Source organism: Pan paniscus, chromosome 2, assembly GCF_029289425.2.
Source record: "Pan paniscus chromosome 2, NHGRI_mPanPan1-v2.0_pri, whole genome shotgun sequence".
NCBI classification, from domain to species: Eukaryota; Metazoa; Chordata; class Mammalia; order Primates; family Hominidae; genus Pan; species Pan paniscus.
Window position 1 is genome coordinate 124,009,839 of NC_085926.1, and position 19,064 is coordinate 124,028,902.

Below are 19,064 nucleotides of genomic sequence, written 5' to 3' on the forward strand. Positions count from 1 at the left end.
CTTCCCCTGAAATGTGGCTCAACCTGGTGACCTGATTCTCACCAACAGAAGCAAGGCCATGCCGCTTCTATGACTAGTTTACAGAGGACAGTGATGTCTGTCTTGCCAGCAGACTATTTTTCCATCTTGGACTGTACCCTGATGAGGCAGGCACCATGATGGAGATGTCCACATGGAGAGGACCTGAGGGGGCCTCTGGGCAACAGCAGTGAGGAACTGAGGCTCGCAGTCCAGTATCCACCAGGAATGTCACCCTCTAAGTGAGCTGGGCTAGTGCCACAGCCTCAGGAGAGACCATGAAGCAGAAAAGCCAGCTAAACTTCACCTGGATTCTTTACCCACAGTAACCACGAGATAATACATGCTATCACATGAACCATGTGTGTTTTATTGGGATACATACATGCTTAATATAACGCGTGAGTTTTGGTATAACTTGTTAGGCATCAAGAGAAATTAAATTAATACAATGAAATGCAATTTCCAGCTGGCAGATTACTAAAGATCAAAAAGGTTGAAAAAACCTGTGTTGATGAGTGTTGGGAACAAGCATTTCCCTGTGGTACTGGAGGAAGTACAACATCCTACCACTATGCGGGAGTTCAGTCAGGGTAGTGGGAAAAATTATAAAGATAGTTATAGGAAATAGTCACAAACCTTCTTGGAAGGCCGGGGTGTTGCATAGCTTCAGTAAAAGATTTAGCTGAAGGCAGCCTAATCCTCTTTACCTTGAGTTGATAGCAGAAGAGCAAATAACAAGGGAATGTGGGGGAGTTTATCTAAATAGCTTGTTTACTCATGCGGTCCTAAGACAAACCTTTGATCATCTGTAGGACTGCTCTCTCTGGTGGAGGGCAACCAAATTAATTACCCACAGGTGTGTTGACTCAAAGCCTTTGTCATTTAATCTGTACTAAATAAGTATGAATTTCGCCGGCTTATGGGGCGATGCTGCAGACTCAGAGCACAGCCCCTTAGCTGGATTGACAGGCAAAATATCTATGTCAATGTACATGTCTCATCTGTCGCTGGGTCAGGGTCTGTGGGTCGGACCCCGCCCCCCCCCCCCGCCACCGCACCACTAAGCAGATGATTTGGTGATCTCCATCAAAGCCACAAAAGCACATGCTCTTTACCCAGCAATTCTACTTGCAACAAGTTATCCTACCAATTTATTCAGAGATGTATACAATGATTTATGTCAAGATGATTCACTGCAGCATTTGTTTTTTAAGTGGTTATAGGCTAAATTATGTCCCTGCAAAAATTCGTATGTTGAAGTCCTAATACCCAGTACCTCAGAATGAGACTATAATTAGAGACACAGCCTTTAAGAGGTAATTAAATTAAAATGAGGTCATTAGGGTGGGCCCTAATCCAATCTGATGGGTGTCCTCTTAGGAAGAGGGATTAGGACAGAGACATGCAGAGGAAAGATCACCTGAAGACACGGAGAAAAGGCAGCCGTCTGCGAGCCAAGGAGAGGCCACAGGAGAAACCAATGCTGCCAACACCTTGATCTTGGACTTCCAGCCTCTAGAACTGTGTGAAAATAAATGTCTGTTGTTGAAGCACTCCAGTGTGTGGGACTTTGTTATGGCAGCAGTAGTTGACTGACACAGTTGTTAAACTTCAAAGTACATCAGAAGGGAAATGATTAAGTAAGTTTTGGTCTACATCAATCATATGGGCTAATAAATTGTCTACTGAAGATTAACTTGGGTTAAATTTAGTCTCTGTCACCAGAGACTAAAAGAATCTTGCCCAGTATATAGGAAAAAAAAAATGGCTTTTCGAGAGGACTGCCCGACAACCTTTAAGCTCAACCTTACATGCAGCTGCCTACTCTATAGGTGATGTTCGGCAGTGCCCCGCTCCCTGTCCCCATTTAGTTCCCCCTTACCTGGAAATAGTCCAAAAGCATGCCGGCCCAGGACAGTCCCAGGCCTGCAAACATGAAGGGCATGGTCACCTGAAGGCCTATGGACCAGGCGGTCTCCCTGCTAGGCTCAGTCTCCAGTGGCTTGGGGGTCACGCTTTGGCTCTCAGGGGCCCTGAGAGCTCCATCTTCTGAGGCTACAGGGAGTCCTCCTGTGCTGAGGGGGTGAGGAAGCCCCAGCTCCCCTGGCTTGCCACAGCTGTCCAGCCTCCGCTGCCGGGTCTCTGTCCCATCCATCTGGGCACAGCTGGGCGCCTGGCAGCCCTACAGTGGGAGACACAAAGTTGTAGGGCCAAGTTCCTGATTCCCATGGCGCTAACACCCAAGGAGCCTCAGGCACCTGTCCAGCCCCAGGCCGGCATGGTCCCATCCAACCCACAGCCCTTACTCAGCACCTGCTCCACCAGCCTCCTGCACCCCAATTTACAATAGTTTGTTGTTTAATATGCACATGTGTGAGCACAAAACATACAGAAAAGCACAAACATATATGGGCTAAAGTCAGCAAAAAAGGGCCTCTGAAAATTCTCTCTCCTATAAAAGCAATTTAAAAAAAAACCAGCAAAAACTGTCAAAATCATCTTTTTCAGAACTCTTACTGATACCAAAGGCTCAAGGCATCCAGGAATACCCATTCAAGAAAAATTGCTGACTCTCAGCAAGAAAGATCACTTTGTAACATTCAAGATGCTGGTGACATTCTAACATGCCTGGTCCCACTACCCTCTCCAGCTCTGCCCTAGCCTTGAAAATTGACAGCCTGCAACTGCAGTGAGAGCCAGCAGCCTGAAGGGCATGACAAGGCTGGAGTTCTTACAAGTCCCCATGCCCAAAGAATTATTTTTTGACCCATCTGGAGATCCCTGGAAGACCCCACTTGGAGGGCTGTCTGTATTTAACCCCACTTGGAGTTCACCTGGTGCAAAACCTTTTGCCCTGGGAGAAGTTAGTAGAAAACAATTATAGGCACAGTGGCTACCAGCTGGGGTGACCAACAGACTAATGAAAACACTTAAAAGGAAAAGCTGAGGAAGGGGATGTCAACAGGGGTTTCGAAAAATTCCCGCACACTCTGGGAATCTATTAGGTTGGTGCGAAAGTAATTGCAGTTTTTTGCTATTACTTTTGACAGCAAAAACTGCAATTACTTTCGCACCAACCTAATAGGCCACCAATGGATAGTGCCACACCCATGGCTAGGAACACACTCAGGAAATTCCTAGGAAGGCCCCAAGTTTGTACCTCCTGGACACTTTGCACAAGCAGCAGGTAAAGGCTGGGGAGGCTCTGGTGAGCACCGGACTGGATGTACCCAGTGTGCACACAGAGCCACTGGGTAAAGACCAGGAGGCACACTCATTCCCTGCATGGAGTTCCAGGCACGGAGTTCAAGGAAATCTGTAACCGGTCATCAGCTGGCACTGGGCAGAGACTGCCGTGGCCACATACAACAGAGAATGGAGGATGTTTGCAGGATTGGTCCAGAAAAATCACTATGCAAACAACAACAATCAGCAACAGTAAATCCTGGGAAGGGGGGAATCTCATTTCCACACCTGTCACGTTATATACTGTTAAAGGTCTAGTTTTCAACAACAAAAATGAGACATGCCAAGAAATAAGAAAGTATGGCCCATTAAAAAAAAATTAATAGAAATTGTCCCTGAAGGAGGCTAAAACTTTGAATTGGCTGTTTTAAATATGTTCCAAGAACTTAAGAAACTGTACCGGAAGAAGCAAAGAAAAGTTTCAGAATGATGTCTACTTGAATACAGAGTATCAATACAGAGATGAAAATTATTTTTAAAAATAACCAAATAGAAATTCACGAGTTCTAAAGTATAAGAGCTGGAATGTAAAATTCCCTAGAAGAGCAAATGGCTGATCTGAGCAGGGAGAATATAAAGAATTGCTGAACTGAAAGATAAATCAAGAGTGATTATTCAGTATGAAGAACGGAAATGAAAAAGAATAAAGAAAAAGAAACAGGACCTCCGAGAACTATGGAAGAATATCAAGCATAACAATATAAATGTTGAAAAGGGGGAAGGCAGAAAGATACTTGAAAAATGGGCAAAAAGTTTCCTGATTTCATAAAACATTAATTTCCACATCCATAGAGCTCCACGAATTCCAAGTAGAGTAAACTCCGAGAGAGCACACCAAGACCTGCCAAGAATCTTAGAAGCAGGAAGAGAGCAGCAACTCATGATGTACAAGGGATCCTTTAGAGCAGGGGTCCCCAAGCCCTGTTGGGAACTGGGCCACAAAGCAGAAGGTGAGCGGCTCCAGGCGAGCATCACTGCCTGATCAGGTTCCCTCTCCTGTCAGATCAGCGGCAGCATCAGATCCTCATAGGAGCTCAAACCGTATTGTGAACTGCGCACGCAGGGGATCTAGGTTGTGTGCTCCTTATGAGAATCTAACGCCTAATGAAGAGGTGGAACAGTTTCATCCCCAAACCAGTGCCTCCCCTCCGCCCCAGTCCATCGAAAAATTGTCTTCAACAAAACCAGTCTCTGGTGGCAAAAAGGTTGGGGACCACTGCTCTATAAGATTAACAGCTCATTTTTCATCAGAAATAGAAGCCAGAAGGCAACAGGATGGCATCAAAGTGCTCAAAGAACAAAAGCTGTCACCTAAGAATTCTTAACTAGCAAAATTATCTTTTCAAAGTAAAGGAGAAATTAAGAGATTTTCAGATAAACAGACACAGAGCATTCATCCCCAGCACACCTGCCCTAAAGGAAACACGAAAGGGAGTCTTTAAGGCCGAATTAGGATCCTAGACACTAGCTAGAATCCACACAGAGGAAGGAAGAGCATCGGCAAAGGTAACCACCTAGACAGATTTTTTTTTTAAGTATAAACACATTTTTGTTAGTAACTCTTTTTACTCTTATCCAATTTAAAGACAACCACATAAATCAAGTTGGAATTAAGTTGTTATTGATCCAAACAAGATTATTATAAACCAAGGTGCTGATTGTAATCCTCAGGGCAACTGCTAAGAAAAAAAAATATAAAAGAAATAACAAGTGAATAAAAGTGATACACTAGGAAAGATCTACTTAGTACAAAACAATGCAGTAATGGGGAAACAGGGAAAAAAGACATTAGACAGTCAGAAAACAAATAGCAAAATGGCAGACATAAATCCCATCTTATCAATTATTACATTAAGTATAAATGGATAGGTTGGAAGTAAAAGGATTTAAATAAATATACCATGCAAACAATAACCAAAAGATAACTGGAGTGGCTTTAATACTATTAATAATATCAGGCAAAACAGACATAAAAACAAGAATTCTTACTACAGACAAAGAAGGATATTTGATAATGATAAAAGGGTCAATCTATCAAGAAGCTATAACAATTACAAACGTACATATGCCTAACAACAAAGCCCCCAAATACATAAAAGTGGCAGAACTGAAGGAAGAAAAAGACAATTCAATAATAATAGTTGGACATACCTCACTTCCAACAATTGATAATACAATTTGACAGAATTTCAACAAAAGAAAGAGAACTTCAACAACATTATAAACCAATTAGATCAAACACATCTATACAAAACACTCCGCGCAACAATAGCAGAATACTCAATCTTATCAAGTGCACATGGAACATTTTGCAGGCTTGATCTATCTTAGGAAAAATAACTTCAATAATTTAAGACTGAAATCATACAAAATATGTTTTCCAACCACAACAAAATAAAATTAGAAATCAATAACAGAAGGACATTTAGGAAATTTATAAATATGCGGAAATTAAACAACTTTTTTTTTTTTTTGAGATAGGGTCTTATTCTGGCACCCAGGCTGGAGTGCAATGGCATGATCACAGCTCACTGCAGCTTAGACCTCTGGGGCTCATGTAATCCTCCCTTCTCAGCCCCCCAAGTAGCTGGGACTACAGGTGTGTGCCACCATGCCCAGCTAAATTATTTTTTAAAGTTTTGTAGAGATGGGATATCACTGTGTTGCTCAGGCTGGTCTCAAACTCCTGAGCTCAAGTGATCTGCTCACCTCGGCCTCCCAAAGTGCTAGGATTACAGGCATGAGCCACCATGCCCCAGCCCATACTCTTAAATAAGTAATGGGTCAAAGACAAAAATCACAAGATAAATTAGAAATTTCTTTGAGATGAATGAAAATGAAAATACAACATGCCAAAAAATCATGGCATGTGTTAATGCAGTGCTTAGAGGGAAGTTTATAGCTATAACTATCAATTTCTTTAAAAAGAAATGAACAAATTAATAAATCAATTTTCCACCTTAAGATAAAGAGGAGCAAACTAAACCCAAAAAAGTAGAAGGCAGGAATTAATATAGATAAGACTGGTAATAAATGAAAGAGAATTGTAAAAAAAAAAAAAAAAAAAAGGCCAGCAAAACCAAAAGTTGGGTCCTTGAAGAGATTGACAAAACTGACAATCCTTTATGTAGACTGATGAAGAAAAAAAGACAGAAGACTCAAACAGTTAAATTAGGAATGAAAGAGGAAACATTACAACCAAAACTAAACATAACTATAAGAGAATATATGATTAACTGTAAGCCAACAAATTGGAAAAGCCACCAGTCAGAATGGCTATTATTAAAAAGTCAAAAAATAACAGATGCTGGTGAGGTTGTAGACAAAAGGGAATGCTTATACACTGCTTGTGGGAATGTAAATTAGTTCAGCCATTGTGGAAAGCAGTGGAGGTGATTTCTCAAAGAACTTAAAACAGAAGTACCATTCAACCCAGCAATCCCATTATTGGGTGTATACCCAAAGAAATATACATCATTCTACCATAAAGACACACGCACAGGTATGTTCATCGCAGCACTATTCACAATAGCAAAGACACAAAATCAGCCTAATGCCTGTCAACAGAAGACTGAATAAAGAATATGTAGTACATATGCCCATGGAACACTATGCAGCCATGAAAAAACAAGATCATGTCATCTGCAGCAACATGGATGGAACTGGAGGCCATAATCCTAAACAACCTAATGCAGAAACAGAAACCCAATACCATGTTTCACTTATAAGTGAGAGCCAAACATTGGGTACACATGCATATAAAGAAGGGAACAACAGACACCAGGGCCTACTTGAGAACAGAGGGTGAGAGGAGAAAGAGGATCAAAAAAACTACCTATCTGGCCAGATGCAGTGGCTCATGCCTGTAATCCCAGCACTTTGGGAGGCCGAGGCAAGCAGATTGCTTGAGCTCAGGAGTTGAAGACCAGCTTAGGCAAGATGGTGAAACCCTCTACAAAAAATACAAAAATTAGCCAGTCATGGTGGAGTGTATCTGTAGTCCCAGCTACTCAGGAGGCTGAGGCAGGTGGCGCTTGAGCGTGGGAGGCGGAGGTTGCAGTGAGCCGAGATTGCACCACTGCACTCCAGCCTGGGTGGCAGAACGAGACCCTGTCTCAGAAAAAAAAACAAAAACAAACAAACAAAATCCAAAAAACTACCTATTGGGTACTATGTTTATTACCTGGGTGACAAAATCATCTGTACACCAAACCCCCATGATACCTAATTTATAACAAACCTGCACATGTACCCCTGAACCTAAACGTTAAAAAATAAATAAAGCTAAAAAAATTAGAAAACCTAGATGAAATGTACAAATTCCTAGAAACACAAACTAGTAATACTGACTCATGAAGAAATAAAAAATATTAATAGATCTACAGATAAAGAGATTGAATTAGTAATCAAAAAACTTCCCACAAAGAAAAGCTTAACACCAGATGGCTTCACTAGAGAAGTCTACCAAGCATTTAAAAAAAAATAACACGAATCCTTCATAAACTCTCAACAACAAATTGGAGAAGGGAACACTTCCCAACCGCTTGTATGAGACCAGTGTAAAGACAACCCAAGAAAGCTACAGACCAATGTGTGTTATGAATACAGACACAAAATCCTCAGCAGAATACTAATAAACTCAAGCCACTAGTACATACAAAGACTTTTACAATATAACCAAGTGGGATTTATTTCAGGAATGCAAAGTTGGTTCAATATATGAAAATCAATGTAATACACCAAATTAATAGAATAATGGGGAGAAAACATAGTTCAACAGACACAGAAAAAGCATTTGGCAACAACTAACACTCTTTCACGATAAAAACACTTTAAAAAGTTAGCTTTGGGTTTCTCATAGATGCCCTTAGTCAGGATGAGGACATTCCCTTCTATTCCTAGACATTAAGACAAGAATTCTTACCACAGACAAAGAAGGATATTTGATAATGATAAGAGGAATAGAAGGGAATGTTCTCATCCTGATTAAGGGCATCTGTGAGAAACCCAAAGCTAACAAACTTAGCGAGAGTCTGAAAGTTTTCCCACTAAGATTAGGAACAAGACAAGAATCCCTGTTTTTGCCAATTCTATTAAACACTGTACCTGAGGTTCTAGCCAGCACAGTTCAGCAAGGAAAAGAAATGAGACGTATCCAGCTTGAAAAGGAAGAAGTAAAATTATCCCTGTTTACAGACGACATAATCTTACACGTAAAAAAATCATAAGGGATCCACATACACACAAACTATTACAGCCAGTAAACAAGTTCAGCAAGGTGTAGGACTGGAGGACGCAGGTCAATACACGAAAGTCAGTTTTTTTGTTTTGTTGTTGTTTGGGTTTTTGGGTTGTTTGGTTGTTTTTGTTTTTGTTGTTGTTGTTGTTTTGAGACAGGCTCTCACTCTGTCACCTAGGCAGGAGTGCAGTGGCACGATCATAGCTCACTGCACCCTCAACTTCCTAGGCTCAAGTAATCCTCCCACCTCAGCTTCCTGCGTAGCTGGGACTACAGGTATATTCCACCATGCTCAGCTACTATTTTATTTTTTGTAGACAGGGTCTTGCTATGTTGCCCAGGCTGGTCTCAAACTCCTGAGCTCAGGTGATCCTCCCACCTCAGCCTCCTGAGCAGCTGGGACTGCAGGTATATGCTATCATGCTCGGCTATAGTTTTTTATTTTTTGTAGAAATGAGGTCTTGCTATGTTGCCCAGGCTGGTCTCAAATTCCTGGGCTCAACTGATCCTCCTGCCTCAGCCTCCCAAAGTGCTGGGATTACAGCTGTGAGCCACTGTATCTGGCCAGTTTTATTTTTATACACTAATAATGAATAATCTAAAAGTAAATAAATAAAACAATTGCATTTGCAATAGAAATGCAAGAAATGAAGAAAACTTCAGAACAAATTTAACAAAAGAAGTCCAAAACTTGTACCCTGAAAACTATAAAACATTGATCTCCAGGTTTAATACAATCCCTATTCAAATTCCAGTGGTCTTTTTTTTTTCTTTCTCCCTCCCTCCCTCCCTCCCTTCCTTCTTTCTTTCTTTCTGGAGAAAATGACAAGCTGATTCTAAAATGCAAATGGAAATGCAAGGGAACAGAAAATCCTGAAAAAAAAGAATGAAGTTGGAGAACACAGACTTCCTAATTTCAAAACTTATTGTAAAACTTGGTATTGGCAAAGAATAGAAATATAGATTAACAGAACAGAACTGAGAGTCTATAAATAAATTCATGCATCTATGGCCAATGGATTTCTGACAAAGGTATAAAAACCATTGGATGGGGAAAGAGTAGTCTCTTCAATAAACGGTGCTGGGACAACTGAATATTCACATGCAAAAGAATGAATTTGAACCCCTACCTCAAACCACATACAAAAACTAACTCAAAATGGCTTAAAGAGTTAAACATAAGAGCTAAAACTACCTAAAACACTTAGAATGAAATACAGGTGTAAATCCCAGGGACTTTGGATTAGGCAACAGTTTCTTAGATGTGATATCTGAAGTACAAGCAACCAAAGAAAAAACTGACAAATTGGATTTCATCAAAATTTGAAAGTTGTGTTTCAAAGAACACTCTCAAGAAAGTAAAGACGATCCGCAAAATGTGCAAGTATTTGCCAATCATTATATCTAATGAGGGTTTAGTATCCCAAATATATAAAGAATACTTACAATTCAACAATAAAGACAATTTAAATGACAAAGGAATTAAACAGACATTTGTCCAAAGACGTACAATGGCCAATAAGCACATGAAACAATGGTTTCACTTAACATTAAAAGATGCTCAGCTTCATTGTTAGAAAAATGCAAATCAAAACCACAGTAAGATACCACCTAACATAATGTTGTCAAGCTTCATCCATGTTGTTACATGAATCAGTACTTCATTCCTTTTTACAGCTGGGTAATATTCAATTACATGGACATATCATATTTTGCTTACCCACTAATGAGTGACAGACATTTGGGTTATTTCCACTTTGGGGCTATTATAAATAATACTCCTATGACTATTCATGTGCAAGTCTTTGTGTGAATATAAGTTTTCTGTTCTACTGAACTGTACATTTAAAAGGGGTGAATTTTATGGTATGAACTTTATATCACAATAAAAAAATTATGAATCATTTATGAGATATTAAAGCAAGCACACTTATACTCCCACTAAGTTCAAGAAGCAAAGCATGACCAGCCTCTCCACTCTGAGCCCCTCTCTGATAACAACTCATTCCTCCCCACCCGAGGTGATACTAGCCTCACTCTGGGGATGACCATTCCTCGATCTGTTTTATATTTTCTTTAGTTTTACAATGTGTGCAGCCCTAAGTGTTACAGCTGAGTTTGGCCTACTTTGCGATTTAGATCAACAAAGTAACACTCCACGGATTCTTTTCATGTCCAGTTTCTTTCAGTTGACATTAGATTTCTGAGATTCAGCCATGCTGCCGAATCTATTTTATTGCTGTAGAAAACTGAACTGTATGACTGCCCCACAATCTCTTCATCTATTCTACAATCAATAAACCACCTCAGCCTCCTTTCCTTTCCAAAATGAAAATAACTGGATTATTTTTCTAATTACAAAAGTGACATGTGTTAATAAAAAATATAATTTAGACAATACAAAATAATATAACGAGGCTGGGCACGATGCTCATGCCTGTAATACCAGCACTTTGGGAGCTAGAGGCAGGTGGATCACTTGAGGCTAGGAGTTTGAGACCAGCTTGGCCAACATGGTGAGACTTCATCTCTATCAAAAAATACAAAAAATTAGCCAGGTGTGGTGATGCACACCTGTAGTCCCAGTTACTCAGGAGGCTGACGCAGGAGAATCACTTGAACCTGGGAGGCGGAAGCTGCAGTGAGCTGAAATCGCACCACTGCACTCCAGCCTAGGGGACAGAGTGAGACTCTGTCTCAAAAATAAATAAATAAATAAATAAAATAACACTTTAAAAATCACTGACAATTTCACTATTCCAAAATAATCAGTGCAAGTCTAGTGTATATCCTTCCAATGTTTACCCACATAGACACAGGCCCACACACTCACTGTTTTTTTTAATCCATGTTCTAGATCCTGGATTTTATTTGATAGAAAGTATACATCTCTGGCCCGTGTTCAGTAAAATGTCTACATGCCTGCTTGTCATCCTTGCTTGTCAATCACAGTTTCAGGTAAGGAATGAGGTGGTAGGCTTATGCCTCCCAACTGCTGGTAAAACATTTTCCCAAGGAATTTATGGATTCAGGAGGAGCTGACGGAAGAACTGAACAGGGATGTGTGCCCCACACTGTGCCTTGCAGCAGGGAGAAGCGGAGAGTCATGGCGCCTCTTGCCTCCTCCGTGCTTCCTTCTCAGGGGCCTGAATGGAGCAGGTGATGAGTTAGCAAAGGAGCCGCCGGCCTGGGCGACTGTGATGTGCAGTGGGGACAGGGCACAGGGAGGCATCTCGAGTTGGCAGCACCCTCGGTGGCAGGAACGGTGCCCGTCATCCAGCCCAGAGAACCTGGGCCCAGGCGGCACCGGTGTGGCTCCAAGAGGCAATAAACAGAGATGGGAACTGCCTACTCCCACCTGCCTCCCACCTCCCTGAAGGACCTGCAGGGGCCCAATGCCAGGGGCAGAAAATGCCTCCCTCTCACCACACCAGGCCCCTCCAACTCTCCACCCCACTCCCACAGGCAGGAATGGCCACTCTCCTGGCTAGGCAAGGCCACTGCTGCATCCCTAAGGTCCTAACAGCAGAACCCATTCCACCTTCCTCATGACCTTCTCGTCCTCAACCTTCCAGCCTGACCCCTCAGGCCAGACCAGCCATTTTCTTTAAATTCCTATCACATCCTCTGTAGCAATGCTGGTAAAACTGAGCCAGGCTCACACTGGAAGCCTGGAGATCATGGAGAGACAGCTAGTGGAGAAGAAAGGAGAGGAGGAGGACTTGGACCCTGCCCACACTGGGAGGAACCCGTACCACACAGAGCTGAGCTATCGGCCGGCTCTCCAGGCCCCACTCTGCTTCTCTGGGTGGAAGCCCCAGAACCATGAGGAGGAAGGATGCTTGGCAGAACAGGGTGGGGATCATGGGGTCCCTGCAATGCCAGATCCCTAATCTTTTCAAAAAATAACAGACACAGCTACCGATGACCTATGCAGTATGCCTTTACCTCCTTTAATCCTTACGGGACTGTGGGAAGGCTAGACTATTAACGATCACTTTACGCAGAAGAGGAAACAGAGAATTAAAAGAGTACCAGAAAGGCCAGTGTCTCCCCTAGGCCTGGGACCCTACCAGGGTCCTCTCAAGGGGTCGCACCTACAAGGAACCCCTCTCTCCTGCCTCCTCAGTTTCTCCCCTCTACCTCTGTGGGATCATCTGATGAGAACAGAAACTTGCTCTAGGATCTGACTCTATAAACCCAGCCTTGACCTCAAGCTATCTCTCACTTCATTCCCCTCCTCCTCTTCATGGCAAAACTATACAAAGAATCATGCCTACAGTGTGTTCTCACCTCCCCTCCTCTTCTCCTGATGCAAACTGTTCTTGCCAAGGCCAGCGGTCACCTGAGCAATGCTACAGGCACCCAGACGCCCAAGGCTTATGGACAGGAACAAAGAGAGGTGGTTAACTTTTCCCAGCTCCCTCTGCCAGAAAGGCAGGGCTTGGATGTCCTGAGCAACCAGGGAAGTGGACAGCCAGAAAAAAATTTGAACCTAAATCAGGGATTTAAACTCCTTAAGGTAAGGGAAACACACACACACACACACACACACACACACACACACACACACACACACGATCAGGGATTTAAATTCCTTAAGGGTAAGGGACACACACACACACACACACACACACTAGAAAGCAAAAACCAAAGGGGAAAAATGATTAATTTAGCTACATCAAAGTTTAAATATTCTGTAGGACAAAACTTCTAAATAAAATTTAAAAGCAAGCAAAAGCCTAGGAGAAAATAGTTGGACCCAATACAAGAGACAAAGGATAAGTCTGCAAAAAGAATGAAGAACTCCTACAGAGAAAACCATGGAGAAACTGACACAGGATGGGAACAAGAGCTCAGCTGGAGAAACACAAAGGCAGCCTAGACAGCCACCTGAGAAGAGGTTAGGGAAATAAAAATGAAAGCCGATGGAAAGATACATTATGTTTGAGGAATGGAAGAATTTCAATGAAAATGACAATCTTACCCAATGCAATTTACAGATTCAATGCAATCACTACCAAAATACCAATGTCATTCTTCACAGAAATAGAAAAAACAATTCTAAAATTTATATGTAACTACAATAGACCCCAAATAGCCAAAGCAATCCTGAGCAAAAAGAATAAAGCTTGAAGCATCATAGTGACTTCAAAATATACTACAAAGCTATAGTAACCAAATCAGCATGGTACTGGCAGACACATAAGCCAATGGACAGAAGAGAGAACCTAGATATAAATCCACACACTTATAGCCAACTCATTTTTGACAAATGCACAAGGGAACATACTCTGGGGAAAGGACAGTCTCTTCAATAGATGGACTGGAAAAACAGGATATCCATATGCAGAAGAATGAAACTAGACCCCTATTTCTCACTATATTAAAAAATCACATCAAAACAGATTAAAGGCTTATATGATTTAAAACCATGAAACTACTAGTAGAAAATATTGGGGAAATTTTGCAGGACATTGGTCTGGGCAGACTTTTTGTGTAAGACCTCAAAAACACAGGCAACCAAAGCAAAAACAGACAAATGGGATTACATCAAGCTAAAAAGTTTCTGCACAGCAAAGGAAACAACAAAGTGAAAAAATAACCCACAGAATGGAAGAAAATATCTGAAACCACTCATCTCACAAGGGATTAATAACCAGAATATATAGTACCAGGAATTCAAACTCAATATAAAAAAAATCCAATTAAAATATGGCCAAAAGATATGAATAGATATTTCTCAAAAGAAGACATAAATGGCTCACATATATGCAAAAAGTACTCAACATCACTAATCATGAGAGAAATGCAAGTCAAAGCCACAATGAGATATTATCCCACCCCATTTTAAATGGCTTTTATAAAAAAGACAGGGAATAATGGACACTGGTAAGGACGTGGAGAAAGTGTTCCTCGTACACTGTTAGTGGGAATGTAAACTAGTTCAGCCACTATGGAGAACAGTATGGAAGTTCCTTTCAAAACTAAAAGCAAGCCAGATGCAGTGGCTCACGCCTGTAATCCCAGCACTTTGGGAGGCCAAGGTGGGAGAATAACTTGAGGCCAGGAGCTTGAGACCAGCCTGGCCAACATGCCAAAACCCCATCTCTACTAAAATACAAAAAATTAGCTGGGTGTGGTGACACACGCCTGTAGTTCCAGCTACTTGGGAGGCTGAGGCATGAGAGTCACTTGAACCCAGGAGGTGGAGGTTGTGGTGAGCTGAGATTGTACCACTGCACTCTAGCCTGGGCAACAGAGCGAGATTCCATCTCTGAAAAAAAAAAAAAAAACTAAAAACAGAACTACCATATGATCCGGCAATCCCACTAATGGGTACATATCCAAAAGAAAGGAAACCAGGATATTGAAGAGATATCTGTACCCCATGTTTCTTGCAGCACTATTCACAATAGCTAAGATATGGATCAACCTAAGTTTCCATACCAGATGAAAGGATAAAGAAGATGTGGTACATATACACAATGGAGTACTATTCAGCCATGAAGAAGAATGAGATCCTCTCATTTGCAACAATATAGATCGAACTGGAGTTCATTACATTCAGTGAAATAAGCCGTGGACAGAAAGACAAACATCACATGGCCTCACTCATATGTGGGAGCTGAAGGAGGGGATCTCAAGGAGGTAGAAAGTTCAATGGTTACCAAAGCCTGTGGCGGGACAGGGGGAAGAAGGGAGGATGGTTAATGGCTAGAAATGCACAGTTTGATGGAAGAAATAAGAAATAGTGTTTGATGAATCAATACAGTGACTATAGTTTACAATAATCTATTTTATATTTCGGAATAGCTAGAATTCAAATGTTTCTGGAATAAAAGACCAATCTCTAAAATGATGGATGTCTATATTGCACTGATTTGATCTTTACAAGTTACATGAACGTGTTAAATTATCACAGGCAACTCAAAAATATGTACTTCTATTATGTGTCAATAAAATTTTTTTAATATAAATAAATGAACCTGGTGTGATGCACCTCACCTCGCCACCACTAGGGCAAGGGGTGGGGAGAAGGGCCTGGAACACAGCCACAGGGCTCTGGGTCTGCCTCTGCCAGAGGCAACTGGGCAGTGACCACTCCAGGCCACACATCCTCACTCAGCCACAGTCTTGGTGAGTCACTCACACGCGTGCCTGAGGAGGTTAACCCAAGAGTGCGCAGCCACTGTGCTTGGTGACAGCAAACACCAGAGCGGCAGGTGCTGGCGCAGCCCTGATCCGTGATTCATGCTGGGAACACGCGTGCAGCTGTACCTACAGAGCCCCAGCCCTGGGTCCACCCTCACTGTGCCTGCACATGGTGCCAGAGGAAGGCCTGGCCAGGGTGACCCGGGAGCAGGGCCCAGCTGGCGTCAGCACCACACCTGCTCTGTGCCCCTTGCAGGGTGGGGGATCTCACAGCTGTGGACGTGGCCAAAGGCCCCTCAGCTCCACCTGAATGTTGGAGTGTTTGCAAGGAGAACATGCTCCAATGTCCCTGTGTCACTGACAGCTCGTGCAGATGAACAACCAAGCACAGGCTGGAGGAGGCTCCTGTGGGAAAGTGGGCTGTGGGCCAGGAAACCTCTAATCCCAGAGCCCCAGGGAGGAGCCAAGATGCCAGAAGATGCCAGTGGAGGCATTGCCTCCAAGGTCCCCACAGAGGACACTGGGCAATGTCTGCACATGGTTTTGGTTGTCCCGACAGGGGGTGATACAGGACAGCCCCCCAAAACAAAGAACTGCCCCACTCCAAATGTCAGTAGTGTGGAGGCCGAGAAACCCTGCTATGGGGCAGTGGTCAGAGACCCTTGTGCCTTGAAAGGGGCTAGGCTGGGCAGGACAGGTCGTGGACCACCTGGGGCCACAGTTCAGAGCCACGCCTGAGTCTGTGAGGCTGCCCACCCTCCCAGCTGCCAGCATGGGGTTGGGGGGGTGTCCGCCCCCCATCAGACTGAGGAGGAAACAGACACTCTGTCACCCAGAAGCATCCCTGTGTCACCCTGTGAGGTTGGCCTTGGACCCAGGACTCTAGGCGCCCGGTCAGCATCCCAGTGTGAACACATCCTGCCCGGGGGCCTGGTCCCAACAGCTCACACAGACCAGGGCTCGCCCAAAGGCAGGCAGGCAGGGCCACTGCTGACCACACACCTGGCTCATTGTGATTCTGGAACTAATGGTTTCTGCCTGGCAGGGAGGCCGCCAGGACCTCTGGGCTTCACCCCTCCCCACCTTCACAGGGGACCTCGCCTCAGTGGGAATGTTCTGGAGCCGGAACCCAAGGTTGGAATCCCAGCTCCTCCCCTTTCTAGGTCTGTGACCTTGGAAAAATTAAACTTTCTGTACCTCTGTTGCCTAATCTGTGAAATGGGGTAATACTACCTACTGTGTAGGGCTGTGAAGATTAAATGGAGTAATGCATTATCATCACAGGGCACCTGGCCCATCCTCAACCCCAGTTCAGACTCCTCAAAGCCCTAAGGTTTCAGATTAATGGTCAGAACCACCAGGAGGACCTGCTAAAGACAAGTATGGGGACCCACCCCCAAGATTTAGGATTTAGAAGGTCAGGGTGGGGCTGGGGAACCCGCATTTCTAGCAGATCTCAGGAAAGGCAGTGCTGCTGGTCCTGGGACCACAGTTTGAAAACCACTGGTGTAAAAGCCTTCTAAAAAAAAGTGGGATTTGATCACTAAAGTCATATGGAAAAAACTGGAAGAAAGAGGAAAAAAGAAATAAATAAATAATGGGATTTTAAAGAGACCTATCCCACCAGCTCTCCTGGATGGAGAGAGTGTGGGACTCTGAGAGAGACTCCCGGCTGGGCACCCCCAGGAGGTTTTCTTCACCAGAGGTTTGCACCGAGCCCTCCCAGGACAGTGGGCTGAGCCTGTGGTAGAGGCTGGCGGGAGGTCTGGTTGAGGCAGCGAGGGGTTCCTGCGCGCGGGCGCTGCAGGAGTCACGCGTGTGACATCCAACCAGAAGCCGTGCCCTGAGCAGGCCAGGAAGGAGGAGACAGGGCCGCTGAATGCACACCGCAGCGGTGTGGGGAGCGGCCTCAGACACCTAAGGCTAGGACCGGCCCGCTCCCCCGCGACTCCCAGCGCCTGGGTTCTCTCCCGGCCTCCCCGAGGCGTGGCCTACCCCAGGCATGGCCCCACCCCGCCCCAGGCCGCCCCTCCGACCCCTCGTGTTTACCTCATCTCCCGCGCGCCTTTCCCCCACCGAGTCCCCCAAATCCCGGTCCCCACCTGGCTCCCCCTCCCGCCGAGCCCCCAGGGCCCGGCGCCCGGCTCACTCGCCTCCCGCGCACCCCCTCCCGGGCGCCCTCTCCCGCGCGCCTCTCCGACCCCCTTTGGGCCCCAGCTGACCCCACCTTCCGCCCCAACCCCGCCCGGAACAGGGCCGCGCTTACCGGGTCCCCTCCCAGGCGGCGGCGGGAAAGAGGCGGGCGGAGGACGCAGGGGCTGGCCTGCGGCTCAGGCAGGAAGCGGGAAGGCCGGGCCTCCCTGGCCCCGCCCCGGCCGGGCGGCCGGACCTCGGACGACTTGGCGCTCCGGGACAGCAGCAGACGCCCAAGCTCCGGCAGCGCAGAGCCCCGCCGGGGGCCCCGGGGGCTGGGAGCCGGGGATCGCGGGGACGGAAGTGGGGGACCGAGGCTCGCGAGCCCGGGCCCTCCTCGCAGCTGGGGCCCCACTGGCGCCCCCGCGGGAGCGCTACGGGAGAGGCGCCCATGCGGCTGCAGGTTTTATTATGGAGCTGTCAAGGTAGAAAGGTACGGAGAACGGGAACCCACCGACAGCCAAGTTCCCTTGGGACCCGCCTTTTGCTTTAAAAACAACAACGACAAGTCTGTGCTTCACCCCACACATGCCTTTCGTTTTCCCTTTTTTCCCAGAGTAATTTTAAAGCATCCCAGTAGATAAATTCTCCTTTAAATACTCGAGTATGTTTAATCAGTAAGGCCTATTTTTTTAAACATTCTCATAGTATTACGGTCACACCTAACGAAATTGGCAATTCCCAGTCCGGGCCTGAGGGAGGCCTGATGGTTCACAAGACTTGGTAAAATATATCATTATATTTTAAACCAAAAAATAAATGATAAGGCACCTCCCCGTCCCAACCACCAAATCATCCGAATGGACTTCTTCCTCAGCTAGGGCTTTTAGAATTTAACCTGAAAAACTGGTTCAGGCCGTAAGGGGAAGTGGAGGCTAACATGCCTCATTATCCCTCTCCTGCATTAACATCAACACAGACTTTAAGTCTGATAAGAAACATCTTACAGCCTCTTCTCTCTGAAGCCTGCTACCCTATCCGAATACTTCATCTGCGTGATAAAACACATTGGTCTCCACAACCTCTTAACCCAGACATTCCTTTCTTTAATCCCAGGTCTTTGGACAAACTCAACCAATTGTCAACCAGAAAATGTTTAAGTTGACGTATACCCTAGAACCACCCTCCCCCTCTGAGTTTTCCTGCCTTTCTGGATCAAACAAATTTATTTCTTAAATGAACTTAACTTGAAGTCTCATGCCTCCTCAGA

General features: G+C 44.5%; 1 protein-coding gene across 7 annotated transcripts in view; it reads right to left on the reverse strand.

The window, feature by feature from the left end:
- Positions 1–18,194, reverse strand: part of SLC41A3 (solute carrier family 41 member 3) — a 77,725-nt gene extending 59,531 nt beyond the window's left edge. For 2 of the 7 annotated variants that reach the window (XM_034957258.1, XM_034957257.1), the window contains exons 1-2: positions 1,904–2,045; positions 1,442–1,542 (exon numbers count right to left, since the gene is read on the reverse strand). Coding sequence is in view for 3 of the 7 variants with exons in the window: in XM_003815229.5 (XP_003815277.1) it covers positions 1,904–2,176 (273 nt within the window). In the remaining 4 variants the exon portion in view is untranslated. Of the gene's footprint in view, positions 1–1,441; positions 1,543–1,903; positions 2,204–17,927 lie in introns of those variants that run through there. The other 5 variants (XM_003815229.5, XM_008968176.5, XM_034957254.3 and 2 more) reach the window with 5 other exon arrangements.
- Positions 18,195–19,064: the final 870 nt, after the last annotated feature.